The 21,840-nt window shown below is 43.3% G+C and overlaps 1 protein-coding gene across 7 annotated transcripts in view; it reads right to left on the minus strand.

The window, feature by feature from the left end:
* Window positions 1-21,840, minus strand: part of LOC119187166 (uncharacterized) — a 395,971-nt gene that overhangs the window by 135,878 nt on the left and 238,253 nt on the right. For 4 of the 7 annotated variants that reach the window (XM_075871836.1, XM_075871840.1, XM_075871839.1 and 1 more), the window contains 2 exons: window positions 5,974-6,082; window positions 324-464 (listed from right to left, as the gene is read on the minus strand). In XM_075871836.1, coding sequence (XP_075727951.1) covers window positions 324-464; window positions 5,974-6,082 — 250 coding nt within the window. Of the gene's footprint in view, window positions 1-323; window positions 465-5,973; window positions 6,083-9,941; window positions 10,979-19,855; window positions 19,907-21,840 lie in introns of those variants that run through there. The other 3 variants (XM_075871838.1, XM_075871837.1, XM_075871841.1) reach the window with 2 other exon arrangements.

The following is a 21,840-nucleotide window of genomic DNA, read 5'->3' on the forward strand; positions in this document are numbered from 1 at the left end:
TATATGATCGAATTCGCAATGATGAAACAACACACCCAAGTTTCATATCTTCAACAATTACGTGTTGGTGAAAAAATTTCGGTCGATTAAATATAGTTAGAAACGACAGTCAGTCTATATTACACTGACTCGGAAGGACGAGATTGAAATAGACGGGGGATCACGTGCAAAGTATAAAATCAGTCACGGGGAGAAGTTCATGTATCTATTACGTACATATTAGTTCTGCGCTTACAACCTTCAGCTGATGATGTTCTGTCGTAATGAAGTGCACATAAAAAGAACCGTCATGAACAAACACAAAGTATTCATTTAAAGCTTACTTTAGGAACTTGTTTATGGCATCTTTGGAGCATGGGGAAAATGTTAGTTTTCTTTTCGGCGACGCTTTTGGTGACATTAAAAATAGTTGACTCGCTGGACAACTCTTGGAGCTGTCTTCACCATCATGAGGAACACCCATCCTGTAAGTGAAAAACAAAATAATACCAAATGTTCAATAAGGTTACGTATTCAGTCAATTTATTGAAAAACACCGACAAGTGAGCTACATTTTCTGATTTATGTTTCTTTGGCCTTATCATTGAAATACCCTTGCCTCTTCTGTATGAGGCAAATTACTGAAGCACTGAAACATGCAGGTAAAAAAAAAATACCGAAGGAGGAAGCCACTGAAAAAAATAAAGGCAGATTTGCCCTAATGGTGGTAAACTTGAAGGAAGTGGGGATCTGGATAAAATTCTTTGCTTTTCTTTTTTCTTTTTCTTTCTTTTTCCGCTCTTTTTTCTCTCCTTGCGCAACTTATTTATTTTCTTCTGCGTTAATTTTTTGTGGCCTCTCTGTTTTTGATTGCTTCCCAGTTCCATGTTTTTGGCTTCCTATATCGATTTCACTCTTGCTTTTTCTTCCTGCAATTGTTTCTATTCCTCCCTTGCTCACTCTTTTCATGCTATGCTTTGATATTTCTTGTCCTTCATTTACTCCTGCTTACCCTCAAGTTTCTCCTCCTTTCCCCTCCTTCTCTTTTTCCCTCTCTTATGTTTTATGACCATTACTTTCTATCCATATTTTTCGCTTTTTCACCTTTCTTTAACTTTCTCCTTATTTAATTTGTTTTTCTTCAGTTGTTCTTCTCCCTGTTTTTGCTCATTATCACTTCTTTTTTAAGCTTTAGTTTACAATCTTCCCCTATAAATTCCCTCTTCTTCACAATGTCTCACTATTTATATCCTCAATTAGGGGCCTGCTGGAAACGTTAGTGGGTATATATAGCGTGGCAACAGTGCACAAGGCGGGAAAAATATTGGATGTGGTGGATGCTGTCGTGGTGATAATGGCTGATGTTGGTTGGAGTGGACAACATGTCGCATAGCACATGTGGTGGTGGTAAGTGAACAATAGTGACAGGGGAAAACGTCAGCTGATGGTGGGGACCTAAAACGTGCAGTGTGGAAGGATGGGTGAACAAGCTGGATGACGGTGACACGATGGAATTGCACATGACAGTATGTATGTAAATGTGTTCCTCTCGAATGTGCAGCAAATACATCTACAATCCAATGAAGTCAACGCGGTTCATCATGTTTATGGCATCCTTTTCTAGGGGTGAAGCTCCTTAAAGTGGCACCCGTTCGTCCCTCGTCGTAGTCGTAGTGCGTAACGTCTTAAGCTTTGACCTTCAAGGTGGTGCCGGTGGGTGATTTCTCCTGTGCGTTGTTGAACAATAAAAAATTTGCAGCGTGCGCGTTATCTAAAAGCCAAATTCTCCTGTCTCTCCTTCCCAATTAGCAGCCATTGGCTTGTACATTGAGCAATATCTGGCAAGAAAGGGTTGCTAGGTTATACTCGCTGGGCGTAACCTCCTTGGTTTTAGAAAGGTTCAGCGATTGATTGATTGATATGTGGGGTTTAACGTCCCAAAACCAACATTTGATTATGAGAGACGCCGTAGTGGAGGACTCCAGAAATTTCGACCACCTGGGGTTCTTTAACGTGCATCTAAATCTGAGCACACGGGCCTACAACATTTCCGCCTCCATCAAGGTTCAGCGAGCGTTGGGCCGCAGTGCCATGAATACAGTGAATTAATATATATCATGAACTCGAGATGGCTAAAGGTGGGAAGTTGACACGAAGCGCAAGCCGTAAGAAAGTGTGCGTGTGCAACCTCTCGTTTAGTCCTTGAAATGCCTGCTGGAAAGCGGTGCTTTTATATGCGGAATATATGATGAAAAGTTGCGAGATGGTGGTACTTAGAGTGTTGACTAGATAGACGAACGGACACACAGATGAATGCATGGACGGACGCACGGATGGCTGCATGGACGGATGGGTGCATGGACGGACGCAGGGCCAGATGCACGAACGAACGCAGGGACGGACGCACGAACAGACGCACGCACGCACGGATGGGCGGATGGACGCATGGACGGTCACACAGATGAACGCATTGACGGACGGAAGCAAGAGCGAATGGATGGACGGATGCTTCGCCCCACTCTTCATCATTCACTCCGTGGATATGCTGCCATTTTTTATTATGTGCCGTTAATAACCGCCTACACATCTTTGGAGCAAAGCAGCCCTGAACGTTCACCCTTTGTGCACGTTCTTAATTCTGTTGGATATGTCTAGCTGCATTATGGTGTTCCCAACTTTAGAAGTTTTGGTATGAACAGCAACGATAAATGTAGTACATTGCCACGCAGTTGTCAGTTGTCAAGGAGTAAATTAGCTCTGACTTCACAATCACCCCGTCCAACGAGTGGACCAGAAACAGCCACCACTCGATATTGCCATGTTGTAAATAAAATTTTGGCAATTCTCGCACACTCACTTTCCTTGGCTGCTTTCTATTTTAACGGTCAAAGTGTGTGAGAAGCAAAATCGCAGACCTCACATTTTATATAAACAAGATTACTGTGAATATTTGGTTGTGTCAACTTTTGGCAGCCGCGTAATCAGGAAGACATTTTCTACCTAAATGTTATTACCTCACAGACATTCATAGAGCCCAAACATACCCACGGAGTGAATGATGGTGAATGTGCACAGCTCCAGAGGTATATCAGTAAACTGTTCAGCCTCCATAAGTTTTGCACAGCTCATCGTCATGTAAAGGCGTGACAAACACTTTGTCCACGTTTCACAGCCGCTTCGTGGGCTCTCACCTCAAGATCTTCTTGCCGACACTTCCGTGCAGCTTCTGCTCGCGGGCTCCCACTTCTGCGTGTGCTGCAGCCGCTTTGCAAGCTCTCCACTCTGCCTTCTTCGTCCATCACCCTCGAGGCACACGGACTCTCGGCGAAAGAGTAAGATCACCAAGAGCGAACGCATTTTATAGCTTCGCCTCCAGCGGCCCCCTATCACACTAGAACACGCGTTGGAGTGGAGCGTAGAGGGCCTCGATGCGCGTGCTCGCGTGTACATAGTGGAGGTGAACGGGCGCATCGAGGTACTTTAGTGGAGTGATTGATTGATATGTGGGGTTTAAGGTCCCAAAACTACCATATAATTATGAGAGACGACGTAGTGGAGGGCTCCGGAAATTTCGACCATCTGTATTATAGTGGAGTCAGCGCTGCCGCACCGTTTAGTGAGCAGGCCGAGTACTAGTGATGCCAGCGCCACAGCACAATCGTCGTAGTAGTGGCTACTACAACTACTACGATGCCGCACAAGCCTACGCCTAAAGAAGCTACGCTCACAAAATGCCCGACGATTTACCTTCGGCTCGCGTCCAGGGAAGCCTCACCAAGTATAACTCCCACCATCCTATTCAACGGCCATTATTTCCAGCAAAACTTAGTCTGTCTCCTTGTCATCGGCGCTAGTTATTTTAGTATATGTAAACTCTGACAAATACTAATGACTTTTCAACACGGCTGTGACGTCAGTTAACTTGTATGAAACACTTTTTAGGGTTGAAGCTCCTTATGGCGTGGCTTTGCCTCTATCGTTGTCCTGTGTAACAACAGGTGGCACATAATCGAGAGAGTGGCCCTTATAATGTCGGCTGGATGGCGGCACTTGTATATGATGAATACATGATGAAATGATGTGAGATGGTGGTACTTGGAGTGTTCACTAGATAGACGGACGGACGGACATACAGATGAATGGACGGGCTGACGGGCGCACGGACGGACAGACAGACAAAGGAATGGATGCATAGACGGACGAATGAACAGAGGGACGGCCGCACGAAAAGACGCGCGGACGAACCGACACATCGACAGTCACATGTATAGACGGACATACGGACGGATGCATGGATGGACGGATGCACGAACGAATGAATGGATGAAAGCATGGACGGACTGACGAACGCTTCGCCCCACCAATCATCATTCAGGCCGTGGATATGTTGTGATTTTTTTTCTTGTGCGCGGTGTCTGCACAAGTAGCGACGAGAATTGACGAGACGCGCTTCATAGCGAGTGGCTCCGGTCATACCCAGTGGCGTGGTGGCACTCACCAACACTACTTAGACTAGTATGCGAGAACACGGAACAGCAATATGGTGGCATATAGAGCCGCACAATGTATTCGCTTTTTTTTTTCAAGCTGTCGTGCAGTTCTAGACGTGATTTCTACATAATATAGATACGTTTCTTCATGTTTTTTTCTCTTTTTTATTTCCTCCATATATTGTTTTTGTTCTTTATTTCTCTCTCTTTCTCTCTCTCTCTCTCTCTGTATTATTTGTCTCGCCCATTTTGTTGTTGTACACAGACTGGAAAAATCACTACCTACGTTTGTTAGCGTAGCAAAAAATTATTGTGACCCATTGAAGGCCAACGAATATACAAACCCAATAGTAGTTTCAATATTTTGGTGAAGTTACACTGTAGAGCCATAAATCTCATTGACTCCTTCAGTTCTTAGTATTTGACAAGGGGCCATGTGTGTTTCCAAAGGGCGGTGTTGAGATTACTTGAGCAGCCAAATGCTTTGTGGTATAATACTGCAATATTTACAAAATGTTCAAATGCTTCTATTCTCAATATAACAAGAAGAAAGTGTTAGTAACTAGCTCATGCGAGCACATTCAGACTGCTGCGAACCTGTTTGTATTACACTTCTTTCTTCCTTATTAGGACAGACCCCGACCATTCCGGGTCATGTCCCAATTGCAACCACGAGTTCTTTCGATCACAGGCACTGGCTAAACTCACCTCTTATTCCTTTTTCACTTATCACGAAGATACAAATTAGTGCACCTCTGAAGAGCATCAGTCTTCACACTCAAGTTTAGGCCGTCCAGAGGGCCCACGGCATCGCCATGAAACTTCGAGTTTTGGTCCCATCGTGGGTGGAGCCACCAACTTGATATGAGAGAGGGAGTGATGCTTTTGCTCTCCTCAGGAGTTATGGTCATATAACGTAGCTTTTTCGTAGAATCTATTTTTATCTATTTCTCATTCAGGTATGGCAAGACGCCGTTACTTCCACAGAAATGGCACCAGGTACAGATGTCCCCAAATCCAGGGAGTACCCCTCTGTACTCGTGCAGTGGGCTCCTTGTGTAGGCTCAACACAACTGAAAAACACATGCGTAGTATTAGCCCGTAGTGAGCATGGAACGCGAATCTTCATTCCACCTTGTTCGAACAACTATGCACAGGACTTAATGCAGAGAGGTCATCAAGGTGGGTGACCGAGTGGAACAGTAGAGCCACTTGTTCTTTATTATACTAGAGAAATAGTGAGACTTAGTTAATATTCGCAACACAATACAATATTTAGCAATGCCTAGCACCACCTGTAAACGTTTAGCAAAACTACACACCCCACAATACGCAGCAACAACTTAACATTGCCAGGACTTGCTTGCACCAGTACGCGAAAGAGCGAGTCAGAGCGGAGCTACGACCTGCCCTTGGGCGTATTAGTGCAAGCTGTTTGCATTCGATTGCAGATAAAAATAAGCAGCTGCTCTTTATTGATGCAATTAGTTGTCTGCAAACTCACGTGTGGGCTATTTCGTGGGCCAAAGTAGGGTAACTTTCATATTTCTTTCCATTATCGGACACTATAATTGCTCTCTGGTTGCCACATATTCCATTTCTCATAGAAGCGCCTGCAATGAAGCAGAAAACACAAATCTCAACCCTCTAAGGTAAGTTCATTCAGAGACCTGATCAATAACAGCTCTTACTCTATGAAATATTCTTTATAACATCGTTATTATTGCCCAGTCGTTAGTAAGAAGGTTGGTGGCTTGGCAGTTAGCAGTTCGTGGTGACTCTTATAGCGCGAATTTGCGACTAGAAAAAAAATGCTAAAGAAAGGTTGTGAGGTTAGCACTCGTCGTCATGTATCTTGTTGTCCTTGTCCTGAGTCTGTGCTCTAAAATATTAGTAAATGGCGTTCCACTTTTGAGGACGGAATTCCAAAGTGGTGATATTATTAAACGCATCTGCGTTATGCTGTGCTCTGAAATGTGTGCTCCCACATATTTTCATTTGACCGCCCTCCGCAGAGGGCTCTGCGTGGAGAACTTTCCATGAAAGGGCTAAACGAAATGAAAAGTTCGAAAAAAAGTTCTTAACAGGGCCCGAATTGACAATAAACTTAAGACAGAGTCATGCCATATTATTTGCACACTGTTATGCCCTTCATTAAGGGGCCTGTATAGTATACAAGAAAAGCCACCAAGACTTGAGCAAAAGATTTATCTCGTGATTTGTTCTCTGTATCACGAGTTTATCTCTTACATTGTTCCCAAAATCATACAGCGTGCTCGAAAAAGAAAGTGCTAATGTTACACACTTGAAATAACGGTAAGAAATTTTATCCGTAAGGAATAAATAAAAAATAAATGCCTTTGACAATGCGTCCGTTACAGATAATGGTATTCCTGAAACCACAATTACATTCACCATAAGAGTGAATATAAACATAAACTTTCAAATCAAGTAATAAAGTCAGTTGAAAAGATGTATTTCTAATCATTCTACACGTGGGTATAGAACATGAAAATGATGTTGATGAAGACGTTTACGAAAAATAAATTTGCCACAGGTGAGCAATGCTTTTACGACGTCCTGCTTTCTATTGCGACTACTACGAGTTCATAGTACGATCTCAACTAATTTATGAATGCAAGAGTCTGTTGTCATGTATCGTTTTCAATCTTAATGGAGAACTAGGATTCTAGACAGGGGGCTTCTGTTTAAGATGATTCCTCCGTTTAATGAGGATAGGTATGAGCTAGACGCTTACATTCAATGGTTTGAGAAAGTAGCGTCTAGCCAAGGTTCGCGACAAAATAAGTGGGCCTTGTCGCTGAGTGTCTGCTTGACGGGCGAAGAGCTTACGTCTGTAGGTTGGATGGCCATGGAAGACGCTACCGACTGCGCTAAGACGAAGCAGACCCTACTGCAGCGATTCCACTGCACAGAAGAAGGTCACCGTGTTAATGTTTCTGGATGGCAAGCCTGAAAACGATGTAACGCCACAACAGTTTGCCGATCGTCTTCTTGGCTACTTCGACCAATGGCAAGAGCTAGCTAAGACACCGAAAGCGTTTGAATCACTGCGAGACAATATCATGTCAGAGCAGTATCTGCGTTGCTGTGAAGAAAAGCTGGCGATCTTTCTCAAGGAAAGAGCGTGTTACAACCTTGACACACTGGTAATGGCAGCCGACTAGTACATGGAAGCCCAAGGCATCAATAATCTCGCTGAAGGCAAGGAAGAAAAAGAAGAGAAGAGGAAGCTGCCTGGCAGTCATAAAGCCGCTGCGACAACAAGAAGCAAAGAAAAGCCCCTCTGCTTTCGTTACAGCAAGCCGGGACATAAAGCTTCCAACTGTTGGACCAGATCTACAGCCCCAAATCAATCACCCTGCTGGGTATGCAAGCAGACTGGCCACAGTGCGGACGTGTGTCCTACTAGCTCTGGCAGGCATAAAGCTTCACGTACTCTTCTCGGACGTGACCAGATGCAGAGTGAGCAGGAGAAGCCGAAGCCTGCCCATAAAAGTGCATGTAACGGGCATGGTATGATCGACGTCCCCCAGAGCTGTACAACTTTCTGTGAATGGGGCCAACAGATGCCTACGGTCACGGGGTGTCTTGAGGGGAACATGGTCACTGTTCTCCGCGATTCCGGCAGCAACATGGTGGTAGTGAAATGGTCCCTCGTTAGCCGACTCCAAGTTTACTGGTAATAGCTGAGTAATACGCCTACTCGATCGGTCTGAACAGTGTTTGCCGGAGGCCAAATTATTCATCGATTCCTAGGTTTTCAAGAAAGTTGCTGTCATTGTGTGCACGGAGGACCCTCCGTACGATGTTATTCTTGCCAACATTGAGGGTACTTTTTCGATTGCCAACAACCGAGGCCAAGCGAACAGGCGTAGCAAAAGAGACAGAAAAAAAAAGCAGCGCAAAAGCGCAGCGAAATTACAGAACACCTGTAAGATGGCGCATGAAACGCTGCTGAAGACAAATGGTTCAGGAACGAACCAATGCTGCGACAGGAAACGAAAACTTACACAGTGGTCTGCGGGTGACCTAGTGTTGCTGCTCTGACTATGGGACAAGAATAAGCCCCTACCCACTTGGGAAGGTCCCTTCACCATAATAGAAAAGTGCAATGACAATATTTATTTGGCACACCTGGGTTCGCAAGTTAGCTTATTTCACTCTAGTCTCCTCAAAAAACATGAGCGGACGGAAACTGAATCACATCACCGATAGGGTCTCTTAGAATGCACGTGTATTTCGTTCACTCCGATCAGTCTTTAATTTGTGAAGAACGCATTGTAAATAGTGTTGTGTTGTTAGTATTCAGGACTGAGGACAAGTTGTTTTATTGAAACAACTTTCTTGAGTGGGGGAATAAGTATAGTGAATGGACAAAACTTGTGGTGCTAAACGCGTGTGCGTGTGAGCTTTGGATAAATTTAGAAATGTTTGTGCGGGCGTCCGAGGAAAAGAAGGACGAGGACAAGAAGCCGAGCCAGCGACAGGTGGCGACAGGTGGCGACATGTGCCACAAGAGGAAGAAAGAAAAGAAAGAAGAGAGGCGCGTGGGGAACAAGCAGAGAGCCGATCAAGACCTAACCGAAAGACACGCCGGACCAGGGAGCTGTGCTTGGAGGTTTTCGTGGCGTGCTAAAAGAGGGCCTGGTGCTCGCCTGGTGGTCCTGACAGTGGCTCCAACTGGGACATGCCAGACCAGTGCGCTGTCCGTCGAGCTCCTTCTGTCTGTTCCCCGGGGATCGAAGTCCGGGAGCAGCGGTACTTGTCTGGGGCTACCGACACCTGGTATGGCTCCTGCTACGTCGGCGTTCGCGACAGGGACGACGGGATCCGAATTACCGCCGCCACCTGAGACAGCTGAAATCCGTCTACGAACTTGAGGCCTGACGGAGGCCTTGTCTCCTGCTGCAACGGCACATGCCACCTGCGTGCCTGAGCTCGCTATGGACAAGGGCCATCGCCGTGTATGGACTGTCACGTCCTCGGGACGCTGGTTCAACCGGTGCGCTATCGTGTAGCCACGTAGATTGGACAGTAGCCGCTCGGACTTTAGGCAGTTTAAGTGTTTACTTCTGGTCTAGTTTTTGTGATACTCGATCGAGTCCCTCATTCTTATAAATGTTATTCAAGATCTACTCCGGCGTCATCTGATATCGTTCATTTCGTTGACCACGCGTGAGCAAACGGGACGAACCACCCTTGTCGTTACACGCGTAACACAAATCACGCATATCGTCATAGCGTAACGTTGTACTTTTATATTCATCAATTTCAAGAAACCTTTCAATGTATGCTCTCTTCAAAACCATAATATTTTGCAAAATACACTTGTAGAGGAATCCTTCGTAAGAAAGGAAATTTTAATATTTGGTAGCCGATTCCAAAACACGCCTGGCATGGGCAACCCTGTGTAAGTGACATATTGTGCCTAGTTTTTATTATTCTCACCTCCACAGCAGATGAATACAGCTCACGCTTTCTTCTTCGAGGCGACAACGACGTGGCCACAGTTTGGTTTTTTTAGCTGCATGTGAAGTATAGCAGTCCTGATAGTTAGCACGCGCATTAGTGAGCAACCATGACATCGATGCAGGGCACGTGAGTTACTTGAGTCAGCTACGATGCGCAGTACATTAGCTACTATATCAAAAAGAAGATACTTGCAAGGTCAGATAGTGGCTGCAGCCATCGATGAATTCGTCACTGGTAAGTTCAAACGGGCTGTTACAGCTTTATTCCACGACGGGCAACATCACTAGCTTGCGTTTCGTGCGACCGAGGAAACACGTAGTCATGTTTGCACCAGACTACCCATGACAGCGTGTAGCATTTTCTGTGACTTCATCTCATAGTCAGCATGAAGAAGCTCCCTGTTTTGGTTTCAGCTCATGGCTTATTGTTTACGTAAAATATTAACAAGTGCGACGGCAAAATTAACCCGCCTTCCTGCTAAAAAGCTGTTAATACTAATGCAAAACGGTATTGTTAATATATCGTTGAAACTATACCGGTGATCGCTCATTAAGAATAAAAACACAGTTATATAAAATGGGCTATAGACTAATGAATGGTCAGCATCTCTGCTCTGGCTACTGCTGGTCGCTGCCGGGATAGCGACAGTGTTACGATGAGCCCACTCGCCCGTCTGGTCCGCAAACTCGCACTTGACTTCGGCTACTGTGCCAAGCATTTTTTTAAATATATCCTCACAGCATTTCATTCTTTCACATAACGATGTGAAGGCTGTTTGAGCAGGAAATGAGTCACTAGTCGTCGATGCAGCAAATAACTGAAAAAACTTTGAAAAGTTTGAAAGCTTGAAGGGTTTCAACGTTCATTTAGCATAGATAGATAGATATGTGGGGTTTAACGTCCCAAAACCACCATATGATTATGAGAGACGCCGTAGTGGAGGGCTCCGGAAATTTCGACCACTTTGGGTTCTTTAACGTGCACCAAAATCTGAGCACACGGGCCTACAACATTTCCGCCTCCATCGAAAATGCAGCAGCCGCAGCCGGGATTTGAACCCGTGACCTGCGGGTCAGCAGGTGAGTACCTTAGCCACAAGACCACCGTGGCGGGGCATTTTCATTTAGCATACCTGAGACATGTATCTATTACAAAAAAAACGCACTTTTTTGACACAGAAGACTTGTTGAACGGTCCCTACCGAAGGTTTCTGTAGTAAAAATATCTATAGCAGCTGTTAATGTACACGCTGTGATAGGACAAAAAAGCCCATGTGTCAAAATTATGCAGAACAAACCTGCACGGTACAAAAGGAAATGTATGCAAATTTCAAACTTTCAATAAATATTTGTAATAAACAATTTTTAAAAAGAAAAAAAAAGAAAAAACAAAAACAAAACTTCGAGCAAGTGTGGCATACATTCTCGATAAAACAGTTCTTTAGATTTTTTAGAAATGTATTCAACTGTGTTGTGCTGATTAGGCTGCAACTAAGCTTATTCTGAAGAATTGTACCTTGAAAGTTTAGTACAGAACGAATGTAATTAGTAGTTATCTTAGGCAGGACAAAACGACGACGCGATACATTCATAGCAGTGCGAGGTAATTGGTGAAGCGAAGCTGTTGTCATGACGAGGTTTTCATTCATAATTTGATGCACGATGCACTTTGTAATTATTGTTACAGTATTTAGAAACAATGTGTGTTCGGATAACGCAAACTTGCAAAATGTTCAGATTACGAGACATAGCTGAAGCCTGTTTGTGCCCATTGAACAAAGATGAAGATAGCACAACCACCATTAGATGCCTATGAGGAGACCTTACGAGGTAAGACGCACTTATGTGACGTATTTTGTGCTAAAGTATATCGCAATGCTTCATCCTTTGTCGAAAAAACTCCAGTGGTGAAAGCAATCGAGTGATTCTAGAAAGGGCTGTGAACCTAGTTACATTGTTCGAATTCTTTGCGGTATCCGGCTTACGTAGTTGAGAAAGAAAAGTTGTTTTGTGAACAGTAATGATTGTTAGGCATATATATACCCGCAATAATGACTTCCCATCGTAAGTAAAGCTTATTGTTTGTTTCACTTCGTCTCCCTGGCAGTTTGCAGTTACGCATGCCAGAGTGTATATTCAGGCATAAAATTATTTTATATCTTTAATCGTCTCCTAAATGCACACTCTCCACTGATTTTTTACGTTACCGTCGTGTCCCTGGTATGTATATATACTCATATGTGTAAAAAGGCACAAAGACAAAAAACTAATCAGTACAAAAAATTATAATACAAAATATTGAGGATTTGAATGAGCGATCTCTCTCTTTGCAGCGCAAGCCAACATGGCCACGAACCATGCTTATGACGGTATTATAACAGCGACTTACTCATTATTAGTTGCCACTCACAGTACACAGATCTCGGAGCAGGTTGAGCGTATTTTCTATCACCAGAGCTTGTACGTTTGTTTCAAATCGAAAACTGCCTTTGTGATGCCCTTGATAAAGTTGCTTCCTTCTGTACCCCCCAGGACTTAGAAGTTAAAAGAAAGAGAACATATCTTCAGCAACCCCCCCCCCCTAGTCCTGACTCCAAACTAAACGACTCGAAACAAGTTACACCGTAACACAAATAATGTATACAAGCTGGGTAAGCAATATCAAAACGAGTGAAATAGTACAGCTTACCGTGTTAGGAAAGCAAACACATCTGCAGTCCAAATATCTGGCCGTTTCATTGCAAAGGTAATCAACTGCGCCAACGCCTGTATACATCTTACTTCTCCTGTTCTCGTTAATGCAACATCGCTCTGTAATATTTGTTTTTTTTTGTGTGAATACATATTTGTCAATGTAAATTAACCTACCAGTTCGTGTAGCTCAATACCCAACAACTTGATGAAACCAGGTGGAACAAGCTTTAGGAATATCTGGGAAGTCTAAAATTGGATTCAACACAAGATCATCAATATAGCTTATTAAACTTGTCAAATCAGTGAAGTATTATACGATCGAAACGGATATGCATTTTTAGAAGGACCACTCATTAAAAAAAGTCAGCGATAACTGAAAAAATCACCATCATATTAACGAAGTGAATGATGTTAGAGGTGCTTGCTCGGATATGATTGGGTAAACCACGAATCGTCTGTGCACATTTCTCAACCATCGTGTAAAGATGTGACGGGTTTGCTTGAAGGCAAGCCCTCTTCGCTTCAGCCTTCTGTGCTCTCACCTCAAAGTATTGGACAACATGCTCGAGTTGCGGCTGCGTCAAGAACCCACCGCGCCGCTAATGCCTTCTGGGGTGTTCATGAGCTTCCAGCGAAGAGAAAGTAAGTGCGCCAAGTGCGAGTTCTGTGTAGAGGAGTGGCCGTGAAGCGGGCGCCTATTTAACCACGCGGCGCCAAGTGCACGTGGATCCACTCTTGTTACTCCCCAGAGAGAGTTCAGCTGCGAGATAGCACAGTGGTACCTCTGGCGGAAGCAATGAGAACTAGTGCACAGGCAGGCGACGATGGACAAGGCGGAGCTTGTGCATTGTCGGCTGTCTTTTAAGAGCATGCCGAGCAAGCTTGTAATAAGGAAAGTAACGCAGCTACACTTTTGATAAGGATACCCTAGAAATATGTTATGTGGTAAAACAAGCGTTACTCATGAAATATTGAGGAGAGGTTCTTATTGGTATCTCCTGGTTGCAAATGATAACACATGTTACAATAAAAGCCATACGTATATTATTATAATATATTATTATTATTATTATTATTATTATTATTATTATTATTATTATTATTATTATTATTCAATTTTCATGCACATAGGAAAGAGGGAAAGAGCAAGCTGGCAACTGCCACGTGCTTAACATAAGAAGGTACAAAGCAGATGAAGGAATCTGGAAAGAACGAAGATTCTTCAACATCAGGTACCACTACCACCGACGCTTTGGCAAGCAAACGTGTATGATTCAGTTGCCGTAAGATGCATTATATTCAACTGTCATCCTAAAAATTATTGTTGTGAAGGCATACACAAAACTTTTGTCTCTGGTTTTACACTGTACCTTTTCACTGAAGCAATAAAATAGAATTTTTAGACTATAATAATGACAAATGCATGATGCCTAGTAAAAATAACCAAACCTGCTTATTTAAGATTCAAAAGCACTTATGATGGAGTATTAAAATACGCATAATATATTATTGCAGCTGTTACGAAAGTAACGTCTCGTCGATCATAGTAGAAAATATATTACTTATTGCTTGTGAGGTTTTGTGCGTTTAGAGAAATTGCAATATAGTTAATTGTTATCTGAGCAAGAGAATATTTAATGAAATTAGTGAACGAAGTTGTTGTGAAGATATAGCCCAAAGTTCCATGGCAAAACAATTGATTACTAATATACTTCCCGGACCTTCATCATGCAAGTGCAGAAAAAGACTGTTCACCGCTCACTTGCCTTTACAATGTATTCTCGAGCGTATTCGTACAGCGTTATGCCCTCTTTTTGTAACCACTGTGAGTGCTCCTTGTCACTCAGCCAGAAGAGCTTGATTCTGAAAGCTGATTACGAGATTATTATTGTCAAAATAAAGAGAAATACAATCAGAGCTTCAATTTTCAACAAAGAAAATGACATCGTTACATTTGGTTGAACTTATACCACAACTTTTTCAATCGTACACTCTTTATCGACAATCTTTCCTATTCCCCCTTTAGAGTGATTTATTCGCTGGTATGGAATACTTCGTTAACATTTGTCCCAAGCTGTTGCCGTAAGTGAGTTATCCCGTACGTTTAAAACAAGATCTTCGAATTCACAGAGTACACGTTAACGTTCACTCAGGTAACAGTTTAAATGTCGCTGCTCTGCTTCGTTCTTCGCTAAGTTCCTCTCAATTAAACTTTTTACATCGCTTAGATGTACCCAACATCCAGTCGTCGATCACCACAAGTCGTGCTTTTTCCGCCTATCTTAGCCAACATCAGTAACGATGAGCTTTTTCTATTTAAACATCGATCTATCTATTTATTTATCTAGCCACTTACGACTTGGGGCTGTCCTGGACACCTGCTTGGGGTAGGCCATGAAAGGCTGGGTGTCATAAGAACTTTTAACGGATATCTCTAAGTGGTCATGACATATATAACGCGGAAATCTTGTCACCCACATTTTCGAGGCTTTTTTTTCTTAGCCATGCCTGGCACATTTCTGTATGCCACGGACCACGGTAAGCGGCTATGCGCCACAGAAAATTGATAGTTAGTATCTAACTAGGAACGACAAGAACAGACGTTGGTAATTTAAACGCGAAAACTTAAAAAGAGAACTCCCATTATTGAGCACTGACCAGCAGAATTCAAAGAATAAATATCACAATTCCAGCAGCGATATAATCCAAGTATTCCGCAAGACAATCAAGTATTCTACCGCAGAGCCGTGAAAGGTCTCGTGGCTGCTTTCGAACAAGACCCTATTGAAGCTAAAAGTTGGGGAAAGTTTAATTGTGAGTGTCATACTCGCTAATTTTATTGAGATTACATATGTGCTCCTATGGTGCAGTCGTGACGCAAGGTTAACGCCAATTCATTCGTAACCAACATCAAGTGAAGTTGTTCTACGTATAGCTCTATCCAGGTTTACCATCCTCAGAATCACAAACTCGAGATATGATCTTACCGCTCGTAGTGTTCGTAACACCCATGTTGCTGTCAACATCCGTTATGCAGCTGTAAACTGGTTAAATAAAACATATATGACTGGTTGACTTATATCTGTGCGTACAAGATTTGCGCATATATTTAGCGTCATTTCGTAACGTTGCGCTTAATAAAATTACACGAAATCCGCCTTCTCTCTGCATGCTTTATATAACATCGATTCTCATGCAGAGTATGTCACATCTACCGTTTTTTTTTTTGACGGCGCAAGTTGCTGGCTACGTTTCACTCAGCACTTAATCTAATTGTTAGGAGCAGCCGGCACGCTAGTGCGCATCATAGGCCATCTACGAGGAGAAATATATACGCAGCCTACACACATATCTCTCCGCTAGTCCCCTTTAACCAATTACTCACATAATAAAACTTCTGCGGATATTCGTATTATTACCGATTTCTGGTTAACACAGGTTGCTAACGCATCAACACAGCGCGGGGGGCTCATCACGCTGTGTTAATCATGTATGTAATGATGTTAATGTATAGGTGAATATCTTCGACAGATATCTGCCTGGCTGGGTGAACTTTCATACTAATAACATAAACTCCACAGCCAAGTTATAGTCCAAAGAGAAAACTTAAAATACTGTAAAACGACCCGAGTTACTCGGTTGCTGACCTGCGGTTCAGCAGTCGAGTACCTCGGGTCAGTTTCGCCTCCATCGAAAATGCTGTTGGCCCGTGTGCTCAGATTTGGGTGCACGTCAAAGAACCCCAGGTGGTCAAAATTTCCGAAGCCCTCCACTACGGCGTCTCTCTTAATCATACGGCGGTTTTGGAATGTCAAACTCCTCACATCAATCAAATCAAAATGACCCGACCTTCTGGGACCAATTCGGTCCCTTTTTCAGTCACACCTGAAGAAGGGACCGAATAAATCTCGAGATGTCGGGTCTGTTTACACAGTAATAAGGGTTGCAGCGCAAGCACGAAGGTGCTGGAAGAAACGACAAAAGAAAGGCGAGGCAAGGAAATCAAAGAGGACAACACGAGCGCTGCGTGTTGTCCTCTTTGATTTCCTTGCCTCGCCTTTCGTTTCTCGTTTCTTCCAGCACCTTCATGCTTGCTCTGCAACCTTTATTACCATGGAATTTAACCAACTAGCCCAAATGGCCATTCTTCTTCAGTTTACAGACATTTAGGTTTTATTTTGGGTATAACTTGGCTTGATAGTTTATGGTATTAGTATGTTAATGTATGTAGCGCTTTTATTGTATACATATATATCTTACTTCCTTGGCTTGAACAGTGCAAATGATTACGTTTTTTGTTTTGTATGAGCAACGAAGACAAGGCGGTGGAGCGGAGGACTCGGAAAACGGCTGCACCGCATGCTCGCCGCCTTTACATGATGATAGGTTGCGGAAAATTTACGAAGGATTCATGGTTTACCGATGTACCTCCAGAGCTTCGCCCACCAATCATCGTTCACTGCTTGGATACGCTGTTATTTTCTCTCACTCGAACCCCGCAATAAGGAAGTGGGTAGATTTCACGCACAGGATCCACTCACTTTTCTTTCTTTCGTTTAATTTCAGCCAGTGAACTGCGCTATGCGTTTTAGCGAATAGTGAAAATGACGCAGCCTCGGTGCATAGTTTGCAACACTTCATTCAAGCGTTGAGTAAAACCAGATCGATGGCACCAGCGAGTGCACAAATGGGACTACAATATACAGTACGCTTGTCAGGCAGACGAATAGGGGCATAACAAATATAATTTATCGGCTTCGTGCTGGTGTCAAATTTACGATGTGTTACGCATAAATCCTTGACATCCGCGACACCGAAACTCATGCGACCATGTCAAGTGCCAGTAACGTACGAACACATGGTCGGCTTCAGTGTATCAGTGCCTAGCGTACTCGGCTGCTGGCTAGAACGTCAAGGTTATGATCCCGACTGTGGTGGTCGCGTTTCGATGAAGGCGAAATGTGACTTGTGGCCCTTTTACTGGGCAATATCAGTGCATCTTAAAGACCACCAAATGGTCCAAATTTCCGAAACCCACTACGACGTCTCTCATAGTCGTACCATGGTTTGGGAAGTAAAACACCATGTGCCAATAATAATATATAATACTACAAACACATATATTCCACGGGTCTAACGTGAGAGGGGAAGTCACAAATTCTCATTTCTTCTACTGTAGGGTTTGATAAACAATCAATTTGTGGTGAGCCTCTGTAAGCACAGCTGTGTCTATAGATGTGACTGCAGCGTAGCCCTTTTTGAAGCCACTTGACTGGGCCAATTTGGTTTGGCGCAGAGTTACGAATTCATAGCTACCAACCTCTTTAGCTCATCGTTATTGTCATTGTTCTCAACATATTCAGTATTGATTGGCCATTTTTATCCAGATATATTTTGTTGGCTTTATGAGATTCACCTGTTAGGCGAGCAATTCATGTCAATAAAAAAAGTTGCCAGATCCAACGCACAGATGCAATCGATTATATGCGAAGCACGAATGAGGAGGATGATATGTCGCTTTAAAATTTTAAATGCAGACGGACGTAGTGCACAGTAAAAACAAGTAGAAATGTTATGCTCACTCAAGTATCTAGATATTATGCAAGTATGCGTAACAACGGCACCACTAACGTTCGCAATACCAGCATTTACAGTGGTAGACATGTAAATTATGTCGTCCATGACTTCCATCTGATATATATTATGTTTGCGCCTGGCATTTGTGCTCGTTGTCCCTTTACGTCACGTATTACCAAATTTGGCATATTTTGGCATATGTGAAGCTAGCGAAACGGCCATAAGTGCGTTATGAGAGTAGCATGCAAAGATTTTTTACATGAAACGCATGTGATGATTATCATGTTGGGCATGCCATTTACCTTCGTCGTCCGTTCACGTCATGTAACATCACATTTGGTATATGTGAAGTTAGCGAAACGGCCGCAACCACACTATGAGTGGTGCGCGTAATCATATTTTTCATGGCACGCATATTATCATTATCCTGTTGGAACCAGTCATATACCTTCGTCATCCATTCTAATCACGTACCACCAAATTCGGTATATGTGAAGCTAGCAAAACGCCCGCGAGCGTATTATGAGCATAGCATTCAGTCATGTTTTACATGACACGCATGTCATGATTATCATGTTTGGACGTGTCGTTTAAGTTCGTTGTCCGTACGCGTCTCTCAATACCAAATTTGGTATATCTGAAGGTTGAGAAATGACCGCGAGCGCACCATGAGCGTGGCGTGCAGTCGATGTTACATGACACGCATGTCATGATTTTTATGTTAGGGTCTGTCGCTTGTGTTAGGGTCTGTCGCACCAAATTCGGAATATGTGAAACCAGCAAAACGTCGGTGAGTGCAAAATTATCACGGCTTGTTGTCATGTTCTTATACGACACATTTGCCACGATTGTACGTTAAGGCCTATCACTTATGTTCGCCCTGCAGTCATGCCATACCATACCAGTTTTGCGATATGTCATGTGAGGGAACCACCGAAACAGCAGGAAGACCATGAGATGTATATCATAGCATTCATGGCATGCATATCGTAATTATCTTGTTACGAATTGTTATTTGTGCTCGACATACAATCATGTGATATCATACCTATTTTGGTACAGATTGCACTAATGAGATGGCCAGGAGAGCTTAAAGTCGTAGGCGGCTAGTTAGATAGATGCACACATACGACTAAAGTCTCTGAAGTTCGCTAAGAGACGCTTCGCATTTAATAACACTTTGACACTATAACCATAACGTAGAAGTTTTCGCGTCTGTTCGTCTGCCACTTGCATATTGTCATCCTGTTTTTCTACGAAAGCTTATGAATTATGGGTTCGTGCCAACCTTTTTGTATTCGTTCTCTCTTTCTCTCTCTCTCTATTTCTTATTCCCCTTATGCATTGCCTGAATATTTGCTCACACACGAAGTAGGCATACGCTTTTTTTTGTGTGTGTGTGCTCTCGACCTGAAAAACCGCATCTGTATGAGGCATGTGGCCTTGGTAGGGAAGTGGAGATACCTAAGAACGGTATGACATTGCAATAATCATTGAACTAGTGCACACTGTATTGGCAGTCTAGTTTACAACCATTTTTCTGCCTTATGGAAGTATAAGTTTGGCTTCTGAACACTTTTACAAATGTGATATTTCAAATGTAATATCGACATACTTAACCTTTTCCTGAGGTCGCTGGGGTGCGCGATGCCAGGGTGGCACCATATATACCTGAAAACGTAAACGGACAATTGCTGAAATGGGCACTCAGTATGTCCTGAATCTTTCTATGTGGCATTTAGAGGTAACAGACGTAGGCGTGATCCCAAATCTGGTTGCTGTTTTCTCACAAATACCGTAGAGATCGTTATTTTCATTTTTATAATGTCACCGGAATAAAAATTTTCTACGTAGTGCAGTGTATTGAATTTGTTTTGTGCAATGAGACACGCGTTCCCAGTTGATTTAGTACGAAACACCTTTCTAGGTATGCCTTGAGAGGCTACACTAGCTCGGAATGCCCGTCATCGTAGCTGTCATCTGTAGAGGAAGCCGCTGAAGGTGATTGATTGGTAGTGGCCCGATGAGAGAAACATGCAGCTCTCATGCGGCGCACCTGTTCTGGGAACGTAAAATGAATTGAGAAATATCGAGTGGCTGCTGTCTAATACGCAGGCTAAAAGATCATTGAAATAGGCATTCGCCTTTACATATTTAGTAAGCAGAAAGCATTCCCATATTTTTCACTTCAAGTAAACCTCTTCTTGTGCCAAAATTTATAGTTGCACACGGCAGACTTTGTTCTGGGTGTATTTTAATGAAAATATTTATATCTTCATAAGATGTTGCTTTTAGCGCCACTAAAAAAATGTGTAAAACTGCCAGCTCCTCTGAACATGCACTACACACTAAAGCTTCACCAGGAAACCGTCTCGAATGTCGTGCGTTTGTTCCATGGGAGATAGACAGAACAACATGTATTTCCCTGAATCATTGGAGGCGATTCAGTGCTTAGATACCTAGTTTCATAGATATTCAAGTACCTCACCCGTGCCGGATACAGTTCGCTGTTTTTCCGTCTATTTTTACAGCAAAAGCTGTTATGAGATCAAAACTCGGATCACGCATGGCGCCGTGGTTGTCGGTCACCACCGCCGCCACAGATGTTCGCAACGACTACTACAGAAATAAGAAAAAAAATAGTACTAAGGACATAGTGGGGCTCGTACCCAGATCCCCTGTGTGCCAGCCTAGTATTCTACCACTGAGCTATGCCGGTGCTTAGAACTTGTCCACCTTAGACAGGCTTCATGTCGAGAAAGGAATCGCGTATTTAGAGTAATGAAGTGATTTAGAACACCAACAAAACAACCAGACGTCACGCAATGTGAATAGCGTAACGAGTGGCTCATTCAATGCTCCAACACACTACAAAAGCTTGTTCGATCACCTATTAACTGTGGCGCATACCGACTTCGGGCACGATTCCTCATCGTCGTCAGCCACTGCATGAACAACTGACACAGAATTTCATGCAAATGTTTAGTGAATGCCACGCTTCTGAGAAGAATTATGAAGGATTCCTTAGCGAATACCGGCGTACTACCAAAAATTATGATTATTAATGCCGTGGTGGTCACCCAAGAAGTGTGCTTGCAGCAGTTGCTAGATTAGTGCCTAGAAAAGGCTCTGAAAGGCCGCTCTTTTAGCTTTCGCTGTGACTGTGCTGCGTCTTCCGCGCAGGCCTGGCGTACATTTCTTTTTCTTTGTCTCTTGCATCTTCCGAGGCGTTTTCGCTACAGGAGATTTTTAAAGATTTGATACACGCTGCGCGCGCTGCGCTCTGGTGCACGATTTCATTTCTCCAGAATAATCTGCATCTTGGTACGACGACTATCTGAATAAGCTGGGTAAATATGTACCGTGCGCATGATGAAATGTGTCAGTTCATTGGCGGGGGTATAATAAGAACACAGTTACCTCTAAAATTGATTGATATGTGAGGTTTAACGTCCCAAAACCACTATATGATTATGAGAGACGCCGTAGTGGAGGGCTCCGGAAATTTAGACCACCTGGGGTTCTTTAACGTGCACCCAAATTTGAGCACACGGGCCTACAACATTTCCGCCTCCATCGGAAATGCAACCGCCGCAGCCGGGATT

This window comes from Rhipicephalus microplus, chromosome 8 (genome assembly GCF_043290135.1).
Source record: "Rhipicephalus microplus isolate Deutch F79 chromosome 8, USDA_Rmic, whole genome shotgun sequence".
Lineage (NCBI taxonomy): Eukaryota > Metazoa > Arthropoda > Arachnida > Ixodida > Ixodidae > Rhipicephalus > Rhipicephalus microplus.